The 15,771-nt window shown below is 45.9% G+C and overlaps 1 protein-coding gene and 1 long non-coding RNA gene across 2 annotated transcripts in view; one reads left to right on the forward strand and one right to left on the reverse strand.

The window, feature by feature from the left end:
- Window positions 1-8,514, forward strand: part of LOC125644224 (uncharacterized) — a 13,858-nt gene extending 5,344 nt beyond the window's left edge. The window contains exons 2-5 of the long non-coding RNA XR_007358929.2: window positions 3,641-3,702; window positions 6,693-7,064; window positions 7,765-7,795; window positions 8,169-8,514. This is a non-coding gene — a long non-coding RNA (uncharacterized LOC125644224). The remainder of the gene's footprint in view (window positions 1-3,640; window positions 3,703-6,692; window positions 7,065-7,764; window positions 7,796-8,168) is intronic.
- Window positions 1,130-15,771, reverse strand: part of MYH16 (myosin heavy chain 16) — a 50,498-nt gene continuing 35,856 nt past the window's right edge. The window contains exons 32-43 of the mRNA XM_075117586.1: window positions 14,245-14,441; window positions 12,984-13,116; window positions 10,933-11,149; window positions 9,511-9,647; window positions 9,255-9,358; window positions 8,196-8,388; window positions 6,790-6,993; window positions 4,940-5,065; window positions 3,521-3,691; window positions 2,742-2,942; window positions 2,034-2,263; window positions 1,130-1,544 (exon numbers count right to left, since the gene is read on the reverse strand). Of these exons, the coding sequence (XP_074973687.1) occupies window positions 2,060-2,263; window positions 2,742-2,942; window positions 3,521-3,691; window positions 4,940-5,065; window positions 6,790-6,993; window positions 8,196-8,388; window positions 9,255-9,358; window positions 9,511-9,647; window positions 10,933-11,149; window positions 12,984-13,116; window positions 14,245-14,441 (1,887 nt within the window). The 3' untranslated portion in view covers window positions 1,130-1,544; window positions 2,034-2,059. The remainder of the gene's footprint in view (window positions 1,545-2,033; window positions 2,264-2,741; window positions 2,943-3,520; window positions 3,692-4,939; window positions 5,066-6,789; window positions 6,994-8,195; window positions 8,389-9,254; window positions 9,359-9,510; window positions 9,648-10,932; window positions 11,150-12,983; window positions 13,117-14,244; window positions 14,442-15,771) is intronic.

Raw genomic sequence — 15,771 nt, forward strand, 5'->3', positions numbered from 1 at the left:
TTTGTGGCACCTTAGAGACTAACCAATTTATTTGAGCATGAGCTTTCGTGAGCTACAGCTGTGAGACTAACCAATAACTAACTACACCTTAGAGACTAACCAATTTATTTGAGCATGAGCTCACGAAAGCTCATGCTCAAATAAATTGGTTAGTCTCTAAGGTGCCACAAGTCCTCCTTTTCTTTTTACTCTTTGAATAGGGTTTTTTAAATCAGTTGTGCACCTACCTTATAGTAATTTAATCTAGAGCAGAGTTTCCTAGTTTTCTTATGAGAATGTCCTATGGGATTGTGTCAAAAGCCTCACTAAAGTCCAGATATATCATGCCTACAGCTTCTCCCTTGTCCCCTAAACCAGTAACCCTGTCAAAGAAGGAAATCCGGTTCGTTTGGCATTGATTTGTTCTTGACAAATCCTCCAGCTGTTTCTTGGAACGGCCACTGTCCCCTGCCACACTGCTGCTGGAGCTGGGTCTGAATGTGTTCAGCCACCTTTGCTTCTGCCTCCCTTAGCTGCACAAATCTCTGATCCCAGGCATCACAAATTTTAACCCGTTGTCATAAGGGCCTGTATCACACAGACACACCACGCTGTATTTGTTCACCCCAAGGGAGCGTGTGCCAGTACACAATAGTGTCTGGGTTGGAGACACGGATTGTCCAAAGCCATGTTCTGATTGGCTGGGCCTTTTTTGTTGATGTCACAAAACTGCCCCCAACAGTGCATGGCTGGGACCTCATCACCAAAAGGATCTGGAAAAATCTCTACAGCCCTTATGTTAAATGAGCAAAGGAAATGCTGTGTGAGTCCTCGTACATTGGGATTTTAAAGAAGCCATGGCCTAGGACTTCATAGGTGTCAGTGTGATGTGTACCATAGCAACTTAGAGCAATAGTAGGGATAGAACTTAAATCCTGGCTCTCCAAAACCACGGGTGAAAGGAGAACCTGCTTTGAACTGTTAAACGCATTAGAGGACCCGTGACACACAGCTGAGAAATTCTGATCCAGTAAAGGGAACTGGTACACATGCATACTAGCCAACATGGTTCAGTGCTGCTGAATTTAGTTTAAAAATGTTTTTTTGGACAGGAGGTCTCAGTGACTCAAATTGTCATCCTACAAACATAGACAATCCAGCAGCATCTCCAAGTTTATTTCCCATACAGTAAGCTTTATTAAGACTATGCATTAAGACTATTAGTGTGAGGAATTATTTACGAGACAGCCCACAGAGGCTTTACACCTTCCGTCCTTGACATGAAAATGTAAAATCCACATTAAAACAGACTCATTTCAACTGATAACAGCCAGACCTATATGATTTTGTGGTTTAATCCAGTCGGGGGAAGTACTGGTTTCAAGCTCTCCAGTGATGAGAACACACAGATCATTCTTTTCCCCTCAGAGATACACGTACGTTCTTTGTTTCCATCTCTCTCTCCCTATGTAGGCGTCTTCTTGATGGCTCTAGACTGCTATTTTCAATTCATCGCTAGGGTAGCAATCTTGCAGTGGGCAGCTATTGGGAAGATGTGTGTCACCCTGGAAGGAAAGAGACATTGAAGTTGGATTGCAATAGCAACTTCTTTATCTTTTAAAGCCTCCCTAGGGAGGAGAGGAAGAGGTGAGAAATGCTACAGTATCCATGTACACATCCACTGGAACCTACTGATGCTCAGACTGGGCCAATATTTCTTTTAATAGGGCCAAATCCTGACCTCTCCGGGCCAAGTATATGGGTTTTGAGCATAGGTTCTACTTGAGGGCTGTGAAAGGGACAGAAACCCCACTGTCTCTGAGCTAAAAAACTACAATGGAGCCTTTGCATGATTCTAAGGCTGTAACAGCATCTACAACCATCACAGTCCTCTTCAACTTCAAAATTCCTCTTCCCGCATAAGCAGAGCCGTGCAGAATGGCCCCATCACCATTCACAGCAAATTCAGTGAGTCACCCAGGATCAGTACTGCATGGGTGTTTCCGAATCCACCCCAGTACCCTGTCTGAAAAAGGCAAGGCATGCAGCCCTACCAGCTGCAGGTTCCGAGCATAGGTGTCTATTCCCCGGATGCGGACTTGGAAGCAGAAGACTTCGACACTTGGATGATCTCCACAGAGGTGAATCCTTTGCTTGCTGAGACACGGTGCCTGGTGCGCAATTTGTTTAGAGCCGATTCAGCCATTCCAGCCCTTTCCTCTGCATCATCCAGCTCGTGCACTGTCTTTCTGTACTTTGCAATGCTCTGGTTAGCCTGCTCCTCCTGGGGACATGAGAAGATTTGGCTTATTTTTTTTAAGTCTTTATATTAGACCACACCAGCACAAAATGGCTCTGACCTGTATTCCTTCAATACAACCAACCAGGCAAAGTGTACAGTAAACTGTTGGACCAGGAATAAATACATTTTACACACACATCCCCCCAGATATTGGAGGCAACTTGTGAGGGCAGCCAAAGGACTGCAAGAGGTTGAGATGACAACATGCATTAATCTGATTTTTTGCAAAGGATAAGGCGGGTGGGTGTTTAGGTGGCTTTCTTTTTATAGATACATTGGGGCCTGTATTATCAATGATGGCAGGAAAAGGGAGCATAAAACAGGAGCCTGATGACTGGAGGTGCTAATGCTACTGATGAACACGTATTTCAGGTTATCTTTCTTTTGAAGATGCAACATATGTGGTAGATATTATTGTGTGTGTGCGCAAGACAGGAGGGTTACAGTCTGGGGTACATACGGCCTCCTCAATTTGTCTCTTGTAAATCTTCAGCTTGTTCTGCAGCTTCTCCACAAGCTCCTGCATGCGCTGGTTGGTTTTGTGGTCCTCTTCTGTTTGGAAGATCAGCTCTTTCAGGCGGCGTTCATTCTTGTGCAGACTTTTCACCGTCTCCACATGATGCTTCTGTTCGGAATCTAGCTCCGTTTCCAGTTCCTTAATCTGAAAAGGGGGTAAAAACCCAGCAGGGTACGTTAGTACTGATTGTGTTTAGCATGATGGACGTGGAGACCTGGAGTCACGCTAAGAATCTGGAAAGTGGTTTTGTGGCTTTTATTTACTGACTATGGGGTATTCCAGTTGCAATAGATATGAAAAGAATCCCAATGAGATATATCACTGGCTCCAATAGGACCTTGTGTGAACTGGGGCCAGGAGGACCCAGGTGGGATCTACGACAGAGAGATGGCTTGCTAATGATAATATGCCCTAGTGTTATAGCCAAGGACATGTAGGATCCAACCAGACATGGCATATGACACAGAGGAGCAGCAGTGACCTTTCTTTGCATTGCAGTCGGCTGAGTATGGCCTGGGTGGATTTTAATGTATCTAGAATATATTTTGCTATTATTTTCTCTTTAGTTTAGTTTAATCTATCTGGGATACATTGGCCCTTTAATAAAAACATTCCTTTTCTTTTCAAATATTTCTCCTGAATACTAAAGCTCTGGTCAGGGAAGTGTTGGACAGATGTGTTGGAAGAATGTTTTTTGAGTAGACCTATCCAGTTTTTCTTACCCGGGTCTCAAGTTTCATGATCATACGTTTTCCTCCTTTCAGGGCCAACTGCTCAGCCTCTTCCATCTTGACTTGCAGGTCTTTTATTGTGATTTCATAGTTCTTTTTGATCTTTTCCAGGTGCATGCAGTGATCCTGCTCCTGATGCAGCTCTTCTGCCATGCGAGAAGCCTAAGAGGAGGGTAAGAAACAGCTTGTCAGCACAGACTATTTATACTGAGCATTGGAAGCAGTGATATTTAGACCTGATGTCCATATGCTGCCATATGGGGAATTTTGCAGGATCTAGAAGTCTGTTCTATGTATCACAGTTTGCCTCTCTAATGGAAAGGCTCCCGTTGACTTCAATGGGCTTTGGATCAGGCCTCAAGCTAGGAGATTTGCACTTGCTTACTATCACAGGGGTATAGTATAAGATATTACCCATCCCTCTTATTCAGTCAGCAATTTCTGCCTATAGACAATCCAGTGCTTATGCTTTCTTTTCTCCCCTAGGAAGAAGAGATTAGAACATACCGTAGGGTATGTCTACACTAAAAACATAAGTCAACCTATATTAGATCGACTTAAAGCCCCCGCAATAATTACTGCGGTGGTGCATATCCAGACTACCCTCCTTGGATTGGTGGTGCACATCCTCACTAGGAGCGTCTCCACCAACCTAAGAGGGGCAGTGTGGGGAGCTGAGAGCTTCTCCCCCCCATGTCCACTCCCCTCCAGAAGCCAGACAGCCTTGTCAATTTCACAGCACAGAGCCATGAAATTGACTAATAGCCAAGGTTCAGAGCTGGGAGCAGGAGGCAGCCCCTGGGAGCAGGGTCCAGCCTGGGCTTCTTGCCCTGGATTCTGGATGAGGGTGCTGTATGAACAAGCAGTAGCTGAGAGCATAAAGAAGGCAGAATGTTCAGCCTCTTTTCAGGAGGAAATACCGAGCATTAACTCTACAGCTATCTATGGAATTTCTAAGGTGTCAATTTTTAAGTGCCAACTGAGAAATTTACTCAACAGTGGCCACTCTTCTGCTCTCCATGAAAATTATGAATAGCATTGACTGGCTACGGAAGGAAGGTGTCCAGTCTTTGGTTGGAAGCATGATAGTTTCAATGTTAAGTCTTGAGGAAAGCGGGGACAAAACAGAAGGGGAAATGGAGGAGCTTCCCAGGGCACCATTAGTAATGCTGAAGATCCCTTCCCTAGCAAGGGGACAGAACAGAAGTAGATTTCTCCAGATCTTTTTTTTCCCCATATTGGTGGACAGATGAGCTGATGTATGTGCAGCCCTTTGGGAATGGGAAATGTTAGATAAGTGCAAAGATTCATCAATAACAATGCACTTCAAAATTGAGCAGTGTAGGAAAGAGCAGAATATACAACCCCCAGGTTTCTAGGGACCATCACTGAGGGCCGGGTGCAACTTACATCAGCCATGGCTTTCTTGGCTCGCTCATCAGCCGCTCGGAACTCGCTGATCATCTCCTCGTGTTCGCTTGTAATGCGCATAAGGTCAGACTCCAGTTTGCGCTTTATCACCAGCAGGCTTTGGTTCTGGAGAGAGGAGGGAAGACTCAGTGACCCAGCGTAGCTTTGCGGGCTCTAAATAGATCTTTGAGCAGATGACTTGGCACTTTTGCTGGCTTGAAACTAGGGATGCATTTGACCCTGTATGTTTATTTTACTTTTATATCACAAAGATTTTCCTTGGAAACCAAAATCTTGTATCATGCGTTCTATCCCTTTGTCTACCAAAGTCTTTCATTTTAATCCTGCTTCACTGTATTTGTGTGCATGCGTGTGTATTATTTTTTCAAACTTACATTGCAGTAGCATCCAGACGTTTTCGTCTATAGTTACTCTACACAGAGAGAATTGCTGTGCAAAGAACTTACAGCTGATAAGTATCTTTTGCCTCATGGGAAATCTGAAAATCCTACATCTAATCACAATGTTTGCCAATGGGTATAGCTTTAGATTTTTTGTAAGGAGCCCAAATGCTAAGACAATTATACCTAGAAACATTACTAAATAACCAAACAAATGCATTGTATAGACTTCCAAGATCTTCAGTACTACAGCATCAAGTCTATGTACCACAATACTGTAGAGCAGGAGTAGTCAATAGGCAGACCCCGGGCCAAATCTGGACCACCCAGACACTTCTGAATAGTCCCTGAAATCTTTTTATTTATTATTACTATTTTATTGTTATTTTTTATTATTTTCTCTGGAGTCTAAACCTTGATTATACCTTGACCAAAAAATTTGGACCTTGACAAAAAATAATCGACTATCCCTGCTGTAAAGTACAATGCAAGCACTGTGCAATATTAGTTCTGTATAACAAGCAAGCATCAGGAAGACTATGGGACATAAATACAGCACTTTAGCTGCCGAAAATTTAGCCTATGAGCATCAGTTACAAGTAAATGTATTAGTTATATTTTTTATGTCTCTGATAAAAAGTGGTATTTACATCTCAGATTAGATGAACAAAGTCCCCTCATCATCTCAGTATGCAAATGCTTCTCTCTATTATTAGTCCTTTCCAACAGTTTATCTTGTAGATCTTCCCCCTCTTTGGAAATCCTTACCACATTTAGTCCATGCTTTATGGAAAAAGGCCTAGAGCATGTAATAAATAATGATAAACCATCTCTAGAATTTTGAAACCAGCTCACAGAATCCTATAGCAGGATATCATTTTCTTTGCATTCTGTAGGATGGTTTAAAATTTCAATCAAATGGATCTCACTCTTCATTAAATTCTAGGGGTAAAATCCTGACACCAGTGAAGCCGATGGCAAAATTCACATTGACTTCAGTGGAGCCAGCATTTCACCCTATAGATTTTTACAGTGGCATTTTCAAAAGCACTCAGCATTGTCCTAATTCTGCTCCCACTGGCGACAATGGATCATAGACTTGGGCCAACGCTGAGCATTCCTGAATATCCCATCCTTAGTGTAATATCCATAGAACCTTCTTGGTATTGTTCATCGTAAATTCTATAGGACTTTCCCCATAAGGAATAATATCATATTTAATCCTTTATGGGTTGAATCCTGCAATCCTTACTCAGGCTGCCACTGAAGTCGCTGAGAGTTTTGCGGCTAGATTTGGCTCTAATAAAATCAATCAGATTTTTATTTATTCTTTCATAACATTTTCTTTACAGCACAGTACATTCTCATCAAGCACAACAGACTTTTAATGCCAGCAGCAGAGCAAACAGTATAATGACCCAGTAGCAACAGCGTGGAATTTGTTTTTACCTGGACATTGATTTCGTTGTGCCTCTCAGTGATCTCTATCAGCTCCTGCTCCAGGAGTTTGCGAGAGCGCTCGCTGCCCTCCAGGCCAGTGCGCATTTCTTCCAGCTCTGTCTGTGTCAGGCTGAGGCGGCGTTCCTGGAGGTTGTATTGTTCCCGGAGCTCCTCGTGCTGGCGAGCATCTTCATCCATCTGAATCTGAAGATCCTGAAGGCAAAAGAGGCATCAGTATGATTAAGAAGCATGCAGAGGAAGCTGTAAGGTACAAGAAGTACAAGGTACAAGAAGGCCCACCCAGTAGCTCTGTGTTTTCTCCTTTTTTTTAAAAAGGGACATTGTCCAGTTAAAAATCCTGATGTCTGATTCTGAGGTCACTTATGCCTGCTTTATACCAGTGCAACTTCTTTGACCTCAGTGGAGTTACTCCTGGTTTGCACCAGTGTCAAAAACCAAAATAAGGCCCACGTATTTAAAAATGAAAACAAATGTACCTTTCAATGCTGTTACAACATCTTAGGTCAGCGGTTCTCAAACTGTGGGTCGGGACCCCATTTTAATGGGGTCTCCAGGGCTGACTTAGACTTGCTGGGGCCTGGGGCCAAAGCCGAAGCCCGAGCCACACTGCCTGGGGCCGAGGCTGAAACCCAAGGGCATTGGGGCTCAGATAACAGGCCCCTTACCTGGGACTGAAGCCCTTGGGCTTCAACTTTGGGCCCCCCACCCACCCAGGGGGCAGGGCTCGGATGGGCTCAGGCTTCTGGCCCCCCTCCTGGGGTCGTGTAGTAATTTTTGTTATCAGAAGGGGGTCGCGGTGCAATGAAGTTTGAGAACCCATATCTTAAGTTATTAGAGTCAGATCCTCAGCTGTGGTGACACCAGTTTACACCAGCTGAGGATCTGGCCTTTAAAATTATTTTATTTTATTTTTTAATCTAAATTTGGTTTGTCCTTTTTATGCTGTTTGTATCCTTTTTGCAGTTCTCTGAGCTTGGACAAAGAAAACAGACTGGTAAGTGTCACTTTTCATTTCAGTTGATTTCTCATCAATTTCACTTTCAGGCTCTCCCTGGAGTGATGAAGCACTGTTTGGTTTGCAAACACTGCAGGCAATGTCTGTTAAAAACAAAACTGTTTTCATTGCAGTTTTTTGGTCTGAGGTTTTGTAAAAGCCTGTGCGCCTGGTTCTTCTCTCACAATAATTGTACCCCATTGATTTGGATGAAGTTATTCCTGATTTACATCCGATTTAGATCCTTCGCTTACAAAACCTGAATTTGGGGGCAAGTGTGACCTGACAGAGTCTCTCTAAACAAGGTTGTATATTCCACTTCCTAGAGTTATTATATGTAAAAAGATGTAACTGGATGGAATTTTCCTTTCAGGGTCCTACTTCCTCCTCTCCAGTTTACCTTGATCTGCTGCTGCAGTTTTTTCAGTGTCTTGACAAGCTCGCTGTTGTTCCTGTTGGCATGATCCAGCTGGATTTCCATTTCATTCAGATCCGTCTCCATCTTCTTCTTGAGCCTGAGTGCTTCAGCACGCCCCTTAGCCTCCATCTCCAGACTTGACTGCAGAGACTCAATTGCACGCTGATGATTTTTCCTGCGGATGCAAATGAAGCACAAGTTGTATCATTCTGTTACACTTGAGTCCAGTCCAGCCTTTGGCGTTAGATGGGTAAAACCAAGGGATTGTTCATGAAATAATAAAAAGGGATCATTGCAGAAACTGTCTGAAAATGGGATTCTAAACCCTGGCAGCCACATTGATCCCACTCACTTTGCTTCTTAGAGTACGTCATGCTAATAAGTATAGATTTGAAATGGACCAAAACTTCTCCCATGAGGTAGCTAAGCACTGGAAATAATCCCAAGTGTTTAATGGGATAATTGTGGTTTATCATTTTTCCCTGAGATACAATATTTTTTATCTTTTGTGAACATTAGAAGTCTAAGGATTGCTAGGCTGGCTCAGAGCCAAGGTCCATCTAGTCCAATATTCTGTCTCCAACACTAGCCAGCAGCATAAGCCTCAGAGGAAGGTGTAGGAACCCTGGTTGTGGGATAATCTGCCTCCCATATGAGGTCTCATCGTACTCTCTAATAGAGACTGGCGTAAGTTCTGAAGCAGAATCTGTTCTGATAGTAACTAAGACGTGTATTATGAGCCAGATTTTGTTCTTAGTTATGCAGTGCAACACCTTGGACTTCAGTGACACCATGCAGCTGTAACGGACAGCTGGATTTGACCCAGAACCTCCTACAATCACCTGCTTCTTAATGTTAAGACAAGATCCCCTGGTAATACAGCCACTATATCAGGTCAAATTCAACAGATCACCCAAGCAAATGTGGGCTTCTTTCATGGAATGAAAGAATATTCATACTGGGAACCTTACACCTCCTCAGTGCATATTGAGTCAAAAAGCTCTGAGTGTCTGTATCTTTGAGCACTTAGATATTCCATACCTTGTAGCTTCAAATTCCTCTTCCTTCTCATGGATTCTTCTGTCAATGTCAGCTTTCACCTGAGCTAGTTCAAGTTGAATACGGATCAGTTTGCTTTCTTCAACCTGCCAGCAAACATACAAGAGTGGTGTGACTGAATGGGTTTTAAGAGGTAAAATCTATATAATTTATCTGCTGGAAATATGACCAGCATGTTATGTACTAGTCTGATGTGTCCCCCTCATGTGTAGTTGCCAGAATTGGATACAGTTATTACCTCCAGGGAAGACTCTGCTTCCTCTAGGGCCATCTGCAGTTCATCCTTCTCAACCTCCAGCTTCTTCTTTATCTTCTGTAGCTCATGTACACTTCTCCCTCCCTCACCCAACTGGTCAACCAGATCCTTAATCTCCTCTGAGGAAGAAAAATGGAGATTTCATGTGGTGGGTGTGTTCCAGGACTGGGAACTTTTAACAAGTGCCACCCGTACTGATCCTTTGAAAGAAAATGGCTTGAGATAGTTCCAGTCAAGTGATCAACAATTTGCAGCAAGAGAGATTTCAATTAGATAGTAGGAAAAACTTTCTCACTATAAGGATAGTTAAGCAGTGGAATAGGTTACCAAAGGAGGTTGTGGAATCTCCATCATTGGAGATTTTTAAGAACAGGCTAGACAAATATCTGTCAGGGATGGTCTAGGTGTACTTTGTCCTGTCTCAGCACCCGGGACTGGACTAGATGACCTCTCAAGGTTCCTTCCAGCCCTACATTTCTATGACTCTCCTTCCAATCAGTTGGGCTTTGCTTTCATTTCTAAATGTTACTCTGGGTTTCTGAATGAGCCCTGCTGGCAGCCTGTGGTCAGGGAGATGGAAAAGAGAAACCCATTAAGCCATGAGAAATACTCCACAATCTTTCTCCACTTCTTCCTCCCATCTCTCAAATGGCTGCTCTTCCTAAGTGAAAACAAGACTCCACGCTGTCTGGGCTCTGTGCCAGCCACTGTAGGCTGAAGCAAAGGATGGAGGGGGCGGGGAGCATCAGGACTATGCTACTGAGTCCATCATTATATATTTTCTGTGGGCCACACTGCCAGAGGGTCGTAGCTCCTCCCAAATATTCATGGAGTTATCCTCATAATACCCCTGTCAGGAAGGTCAGTGTCATTTGCCCCATTTTACAGACGGGGAATACTGAAGCAAAGAGAGCTTAAGTGACTGGGTCAAGATCACAGAAAACTCTGAGGTAGAGCTGGGAATGGAATCCAAGTCTCATGTATCCTAGTTGATTGTTTTAACCACTAGTTCATCATTCCCTGTTATCTTGTTCTCGTGATGATAATCCCCCCCCAAGGGATGCAGAGGGGTCATGGCCCCTACTTTAGACCAGTGGCCACCAAGAGGCAACTGACCTGCAGCACAATCTTCCTGTCTCCTGAGCCCCTCTTGTCCCCCCCCTCCACACTATACATTTACCTACGTTACTTTCACAATTTACTTTGTGTTTGTGCGTGGGGAGGTGTCAGTGGGTTGGTGAATTGCACCCCAAGAGCAGAATTTGGCCCATCATTTGGAATGTCATCAGAAATACATTCACAAAGAGAATGTATCAGCTGGGAGAAGCTACAGTCCATCATTCGGTGTAAATTGGGGGCTTTGGGAATGTGTGGGGGTTGTTTTTACATGGAAGCAGTGCTTACCCTGGAGGGTCTTGTTTTCCTTCTTAACAGATTCCAGATGCTCTAGGGCTTCCTCATAGACAGTCTTGAGCTTGAAGTTTTCAGTCATGTACATGCGGCAATCCTTTTGGGAATTGTCCAGCTCCACCTGCAGCTCTTCGCATTTCTGCTGCCACTCCGCCAGCATCTTATCAAAGGCCCTTTGCTTCTTGTCCAGGGCAGCACAAGCAGCATTGGCCTGGAAGCAGAAAGCCAAGCATTCACTGCCGACAAGTTTTTCTTTACACATCGCTTCTGTGTGTGTCCTGCCAGCTAGTCACGGTTAAATTGGCGGCAGCTCTGGTGACTGGCAGAGTTCCTCTTAGTCATTCTGAATGGATGGTTAAAATATTTGCTTGGCTTTCTTTCCCTGCTGTTAGGAATTTGGCAAGACCACCAAGTTGCTTTCAGCGTGATGGCCTCCCTCAATTCTGTGGTTATAGGGGAGCAAATGTTTCCCATTTCAGATATATCGCGTACAGATGTGCTGTTAAGAATTCGTGTGGTCGACTACTGTGGCTCTTTCGAAAGCATTTTGGCTTCAGTTGCAAACAAGATGCTATCCAAGGTAATTTTAGATTTTGTTAAACTGAATCACCATAAAAGGGAAAGGATAACAGTGTATTTTTCTTTCCTGGAGCTTTATGGCTTTTAATCATGAATACGCTTTGCATTCTTACTATCCAAAGATGAGCTTCATTAGAGGGAAATTATAGCAAAACACCCATTTGCCCCAGTGATGTAACCATGGGCAGCGCATATCGTAGGCTGTGCCTCCCCAAACAGCCCAGAGTGGCCCCGCCCAGAAGGCCCCCTCCTGCTTGGCCTTCCCTCTTGGCCCCAGCCCAGGCAGGCTGGCTGCTCCTCTTCAGGGAATAGGGTTGCCAATTTTGGTTAGATGTATTCTTGGAGATTTAATCACATGACATAATCTTTAATTAAAGATTAATCTTTAATTCCTGGAGACTCCAGGCCAATCCTGAAGGGTTGGCAAGTCTATGGGAAGTGGGCTGGGGCAAGGGTGGCCATGGCTGGGACTTGGGGTGGCTGGGGTCACCCAGCATTAGGGGGCCCCCAGGTGTTGGGGCTGCACCACCCAGTGCTGGTGGGGGGGAACTCCTGGGGCTAGGACTGCCCACCCTGTGCTGAGGGGGCAGGCTGGGGGGGCTGCGCACCACCCACCCAGCATGCTGGGGTGGAGGGGGGGCTTGGCGGCTGTGGAGGTGGCTCTGGGCTCCGTCAGGGGAAGGAGGGTGGGAGGAGGCTAGCCTTCCCGAACTGGCGAGTCACCCACCGTTCATGGATGTAACACAGTGAGGTAGGTTGTCTGCTCCTATGGCCTGATCCAAAGCCCATTGCAGTCATTGGATAAACTCCCTTTTAGTTTATTGGGCTTTGGAGCACCCCATAGTCCTGATTTAACTCGCATTTTTATTCCCATTTCCCACCATTGCACTATCATTGGTGCATCTAGACCAGCGGTAGCAAAGGTGGAGATGCTAGCGTAGACCGGCAGCACCGATCACTAGTGTTTCCACTGCCAGGTTGTCTAGACTGCAGGGCTAGATGACATGATGATTAAAACACCCGTGGCCAGTCCACACTAGCATTCCCACCGTTGCTGCAAACGGTGGTGGTGCAACGCTGGAAAAGGCGAAGGAAAATGGCATTGTCGAAAACCTGCTTCGGAGAGGGTTCCCAGCTAGGACGGGCTGTCTGGCCAGATGGACTCTTGCTTTTGCTGCTACTGGAAGCTGGTTAATTAGCCTGACTAAAAGGAACCTGCTGTATGCCTATATGGAATGTCTGTGACTATCCTCTGGGCCTTCACACAGTGGGATCCGTCTAGTGCCTTGCTACTGCTGGTAATGCAAGACGTTGTCTTTACTTTGGTAACCTTAGTAGAGACCATGGAAGTCCATGGAAATCGACAGAGGGACTTCAGTGGGCTTTAAATCAGGTCCTTGGGCTTCCTGGGATGTTTTGTTCAGGCATATGTTGGCAGGAATCCATCTTTGCCACATGTCCCTTACCTTTTCCAGGTCAAGAGTGAGGTCCTCCACTTCTATCTGAAGCCTCTGCTTGGTTTTCTCCATGCTGGCGGCCCGGGCTTGGGCAGCTTCCGCTGTCTCCTCTGCCACCTGGAGCCTAGCAGCCAGCTTTCTCCTGAGGGTGGAAGGTTTTAAAGCGTAAGCTAAAGAAAGAGGAGGGAGAGAGGCTTGCCCATCTGTCCCCTCCTCAGACACGTTCACTGTTTTCGCCTTCAGAGGGACCTACCAAGGTCAGGAGGCCTGCAGAAGCCTGACTGAGAATGGTGCGGTCTTAGCTCATGAATGGCATGCGCACTGCTTAGTTTAATGGTTTAGCAGCGTTAAATTTCAGTCCGGCGCATTTCACGGCACCTGCCCTTTGGCTGTGCAAATAAACGTTGGGCTGAGTCTGCGCAGAAGGGCTCTGCAAGAGCACGACTCTTCCGAGATGTTGCTGCTGACACAGCGAGAACACATCCAGAGTTGCTGGGGGGTCTATGCCAGAGAAGGGACCCAGCAGCATCCCTTAACCATGTGCAGCATGCTCATCTCTTCAGCTGCCGGGTCTGGAAGGAGTGGTCAGGGCCAAGTTCAGCCCTCTGCTCTCGGGTGGCTTGCTGGCACTGAGCTCTCCTCGGCCTGGCACTTAGGGATCTCCAGGAGTAGGACTGTAATTGTGCCCTCTCCCCCCTCGGCCAATGCCTGGTCCATCAAATCTAAAGTAAACCAGACCTATTCCATCTGAGTCAAGAGATGTAAAATAGGGCTTTCAGGCTAAGAGCTCTACTCACGGTGGCGTGGATCCTCACGGTGCTCTTTTCAGACAGACCACAGGCAAGGGGGCTCCGCTTTTAGCCTTTGCAGCTTCGGTAATCTCTTATCAGTTACCCGGGGCAGAGTGCCTTACTCCAGTTTGGTAGCCCCTTCCCCCGTGCATAGTGCTATTGACTCCAGTAGAACTGACTGAGGAGTAAAGTAGGTGCGAGTGGGGATATCTGAACCTGGCCCTTTCTTAAGACTGTGTCGTCTGTGTTTGATACCAGGCAGCAATGGGGATTTAGCTCTTAGCATCCCTTATTTATTATTACAGGCAACATTCCCTCTTTCTCCTCCTGACCGGGATGCTCTCGCTTCTTCTTTAGCTTTTTCAAGTTGAGCCCCACAAGCTCACAGCCCTAAACTCTGACTCTCCCCACAGCCAACCTGAATCCTGGCCCTGACTACCCCCATCCCAACTCCAGCCTCTTGAAAGCCAAATGCTCACTTGGTCTCTTCCAGCTCTTCAGTTCTTTGAATGGCATCTGTCTCGTATTTGGTCCTCCACGTCGTGACTTCGGTGTTGAGTTTGGAGACCAGGCGTTGCAGCTCAGCTTTGCCCTCTTGCTCTTCTTCCAGCTGCTCTTTCATCAGGTCCAGGTCATGTTTTGTGTTGGCCAGGCTCACGACAGCAGTGCTACGGGACTGGAGATACCAAAACCACCATGAGTTACTTGTCCTTTGGGAGCATAAAGTAAGGCCAAGACTATAACAGGGTTCAAAAAAGAACTAGATAAATTCCTGGAGCATAGGTCCATCAATGGCTATTAGCCAGGATGGACAGGGAGGCAACCCCATGCTCTGAGTGTCCCTAGCCTCTGTTTGCCTGAAGCTGGCAGTGGACAACAGGGGATGGATCATTTAATGATTGGTTTCAGAGTAACAGCCGTGTTAGTCTGTATTCGCAAAAAGAAAAGGAGGACTTGTGGCACCTTAGAGACTAACCAATTTATTTGAGCATGAGCTTTCGTGAGCTACAGCTCACTTCATCGGATGCATACCGTTTCCACTTTTCACTTTTCTTTTCACTTAATGATTGCCTCTGTTCATTCCCTCTGGGGCATCGGGCATTGGCGACTGTCAGCAGACAGGATACTGGGCTTGATGGACCATTGGTCTGACACACTATGGCTTTCTTATGTTAATGAAGGCACTGGAGTAACCTCCTGGCCTTTCGGTGCTCAGACAGAACAACTCAGTTCTGAGCCTGTTAGAAACATTTCAGGCCAGAAATACAAATACATGCATGGTCACGGGGCCAGTTTCTGCTCTCCGTACAGAGGTGTTTCTGCTTTGCCGTGAATGAGTTGCACACGCACTCACATAACTGAGAGCAGAATTTGGCCTTTCACCGTTCTCAATACTTTGGTGTGGTGTTTCACTTGATTTACCATGGAAAGCCCATTCTGTGCTCACTCCAAGCAGAGAGACAGTTTCTGCCGTGACCGAGGTGTACTGATACACCAATAGAACGATGCACCAAGTAAACGGATCCTGCCTGCGGAATACGCAGAGGGCCTCCAGGGCAGAGGCAAATATTGCCATAGTTTGCAGTCTTATTTGTTCCAACTGTAACTCAACTGGACTCAGCTGCAGTGAGGCCCAGTGGTTGGGGCATAGGACAGGGAGTCATGAGAACCATGTTCTATTCTCAGTTCTTCCACTGACTCAAGTAAGACCTCCGAGGGTTTGTCTACACTGTGATAAAACACCCACGGCATGGCTGGCCCAGATCAGCTGGCTCAAGCTGACGGGGCTTGGACTGCAGGGCTATAAGATTTCAGTACAGACGTTTGGGCATGGGCTGAAAGCCCAGGCTCTGAGACCCTCCCCCCTCGCAGGGACTCAGAGCCCAGCCTCCAGCCTGAGCCTGAATGTCTACGCTGTGATTTTAGAGCCCTGCAGCATGAGCCCTGTGACCCTGAGCCAGCTGACCCAGGTCCTGAGACTCAGTGTTGTTGGTTTTTTATCCCAG

This window comes from Caretta caretta, chromosome 10, assembly GCF_965140235.1.
Source record: "Caretta caretta isolate rCarCar2 chromosome 10, rCarCar1.hap1, whole genome shotgun sequence".
Taxonomy (NCBI): domain Eukaryota; kingdom Metazoa; phylum Chordata; order Testudines; family Cheloniidae; genus Caretta; species Caretta caretta.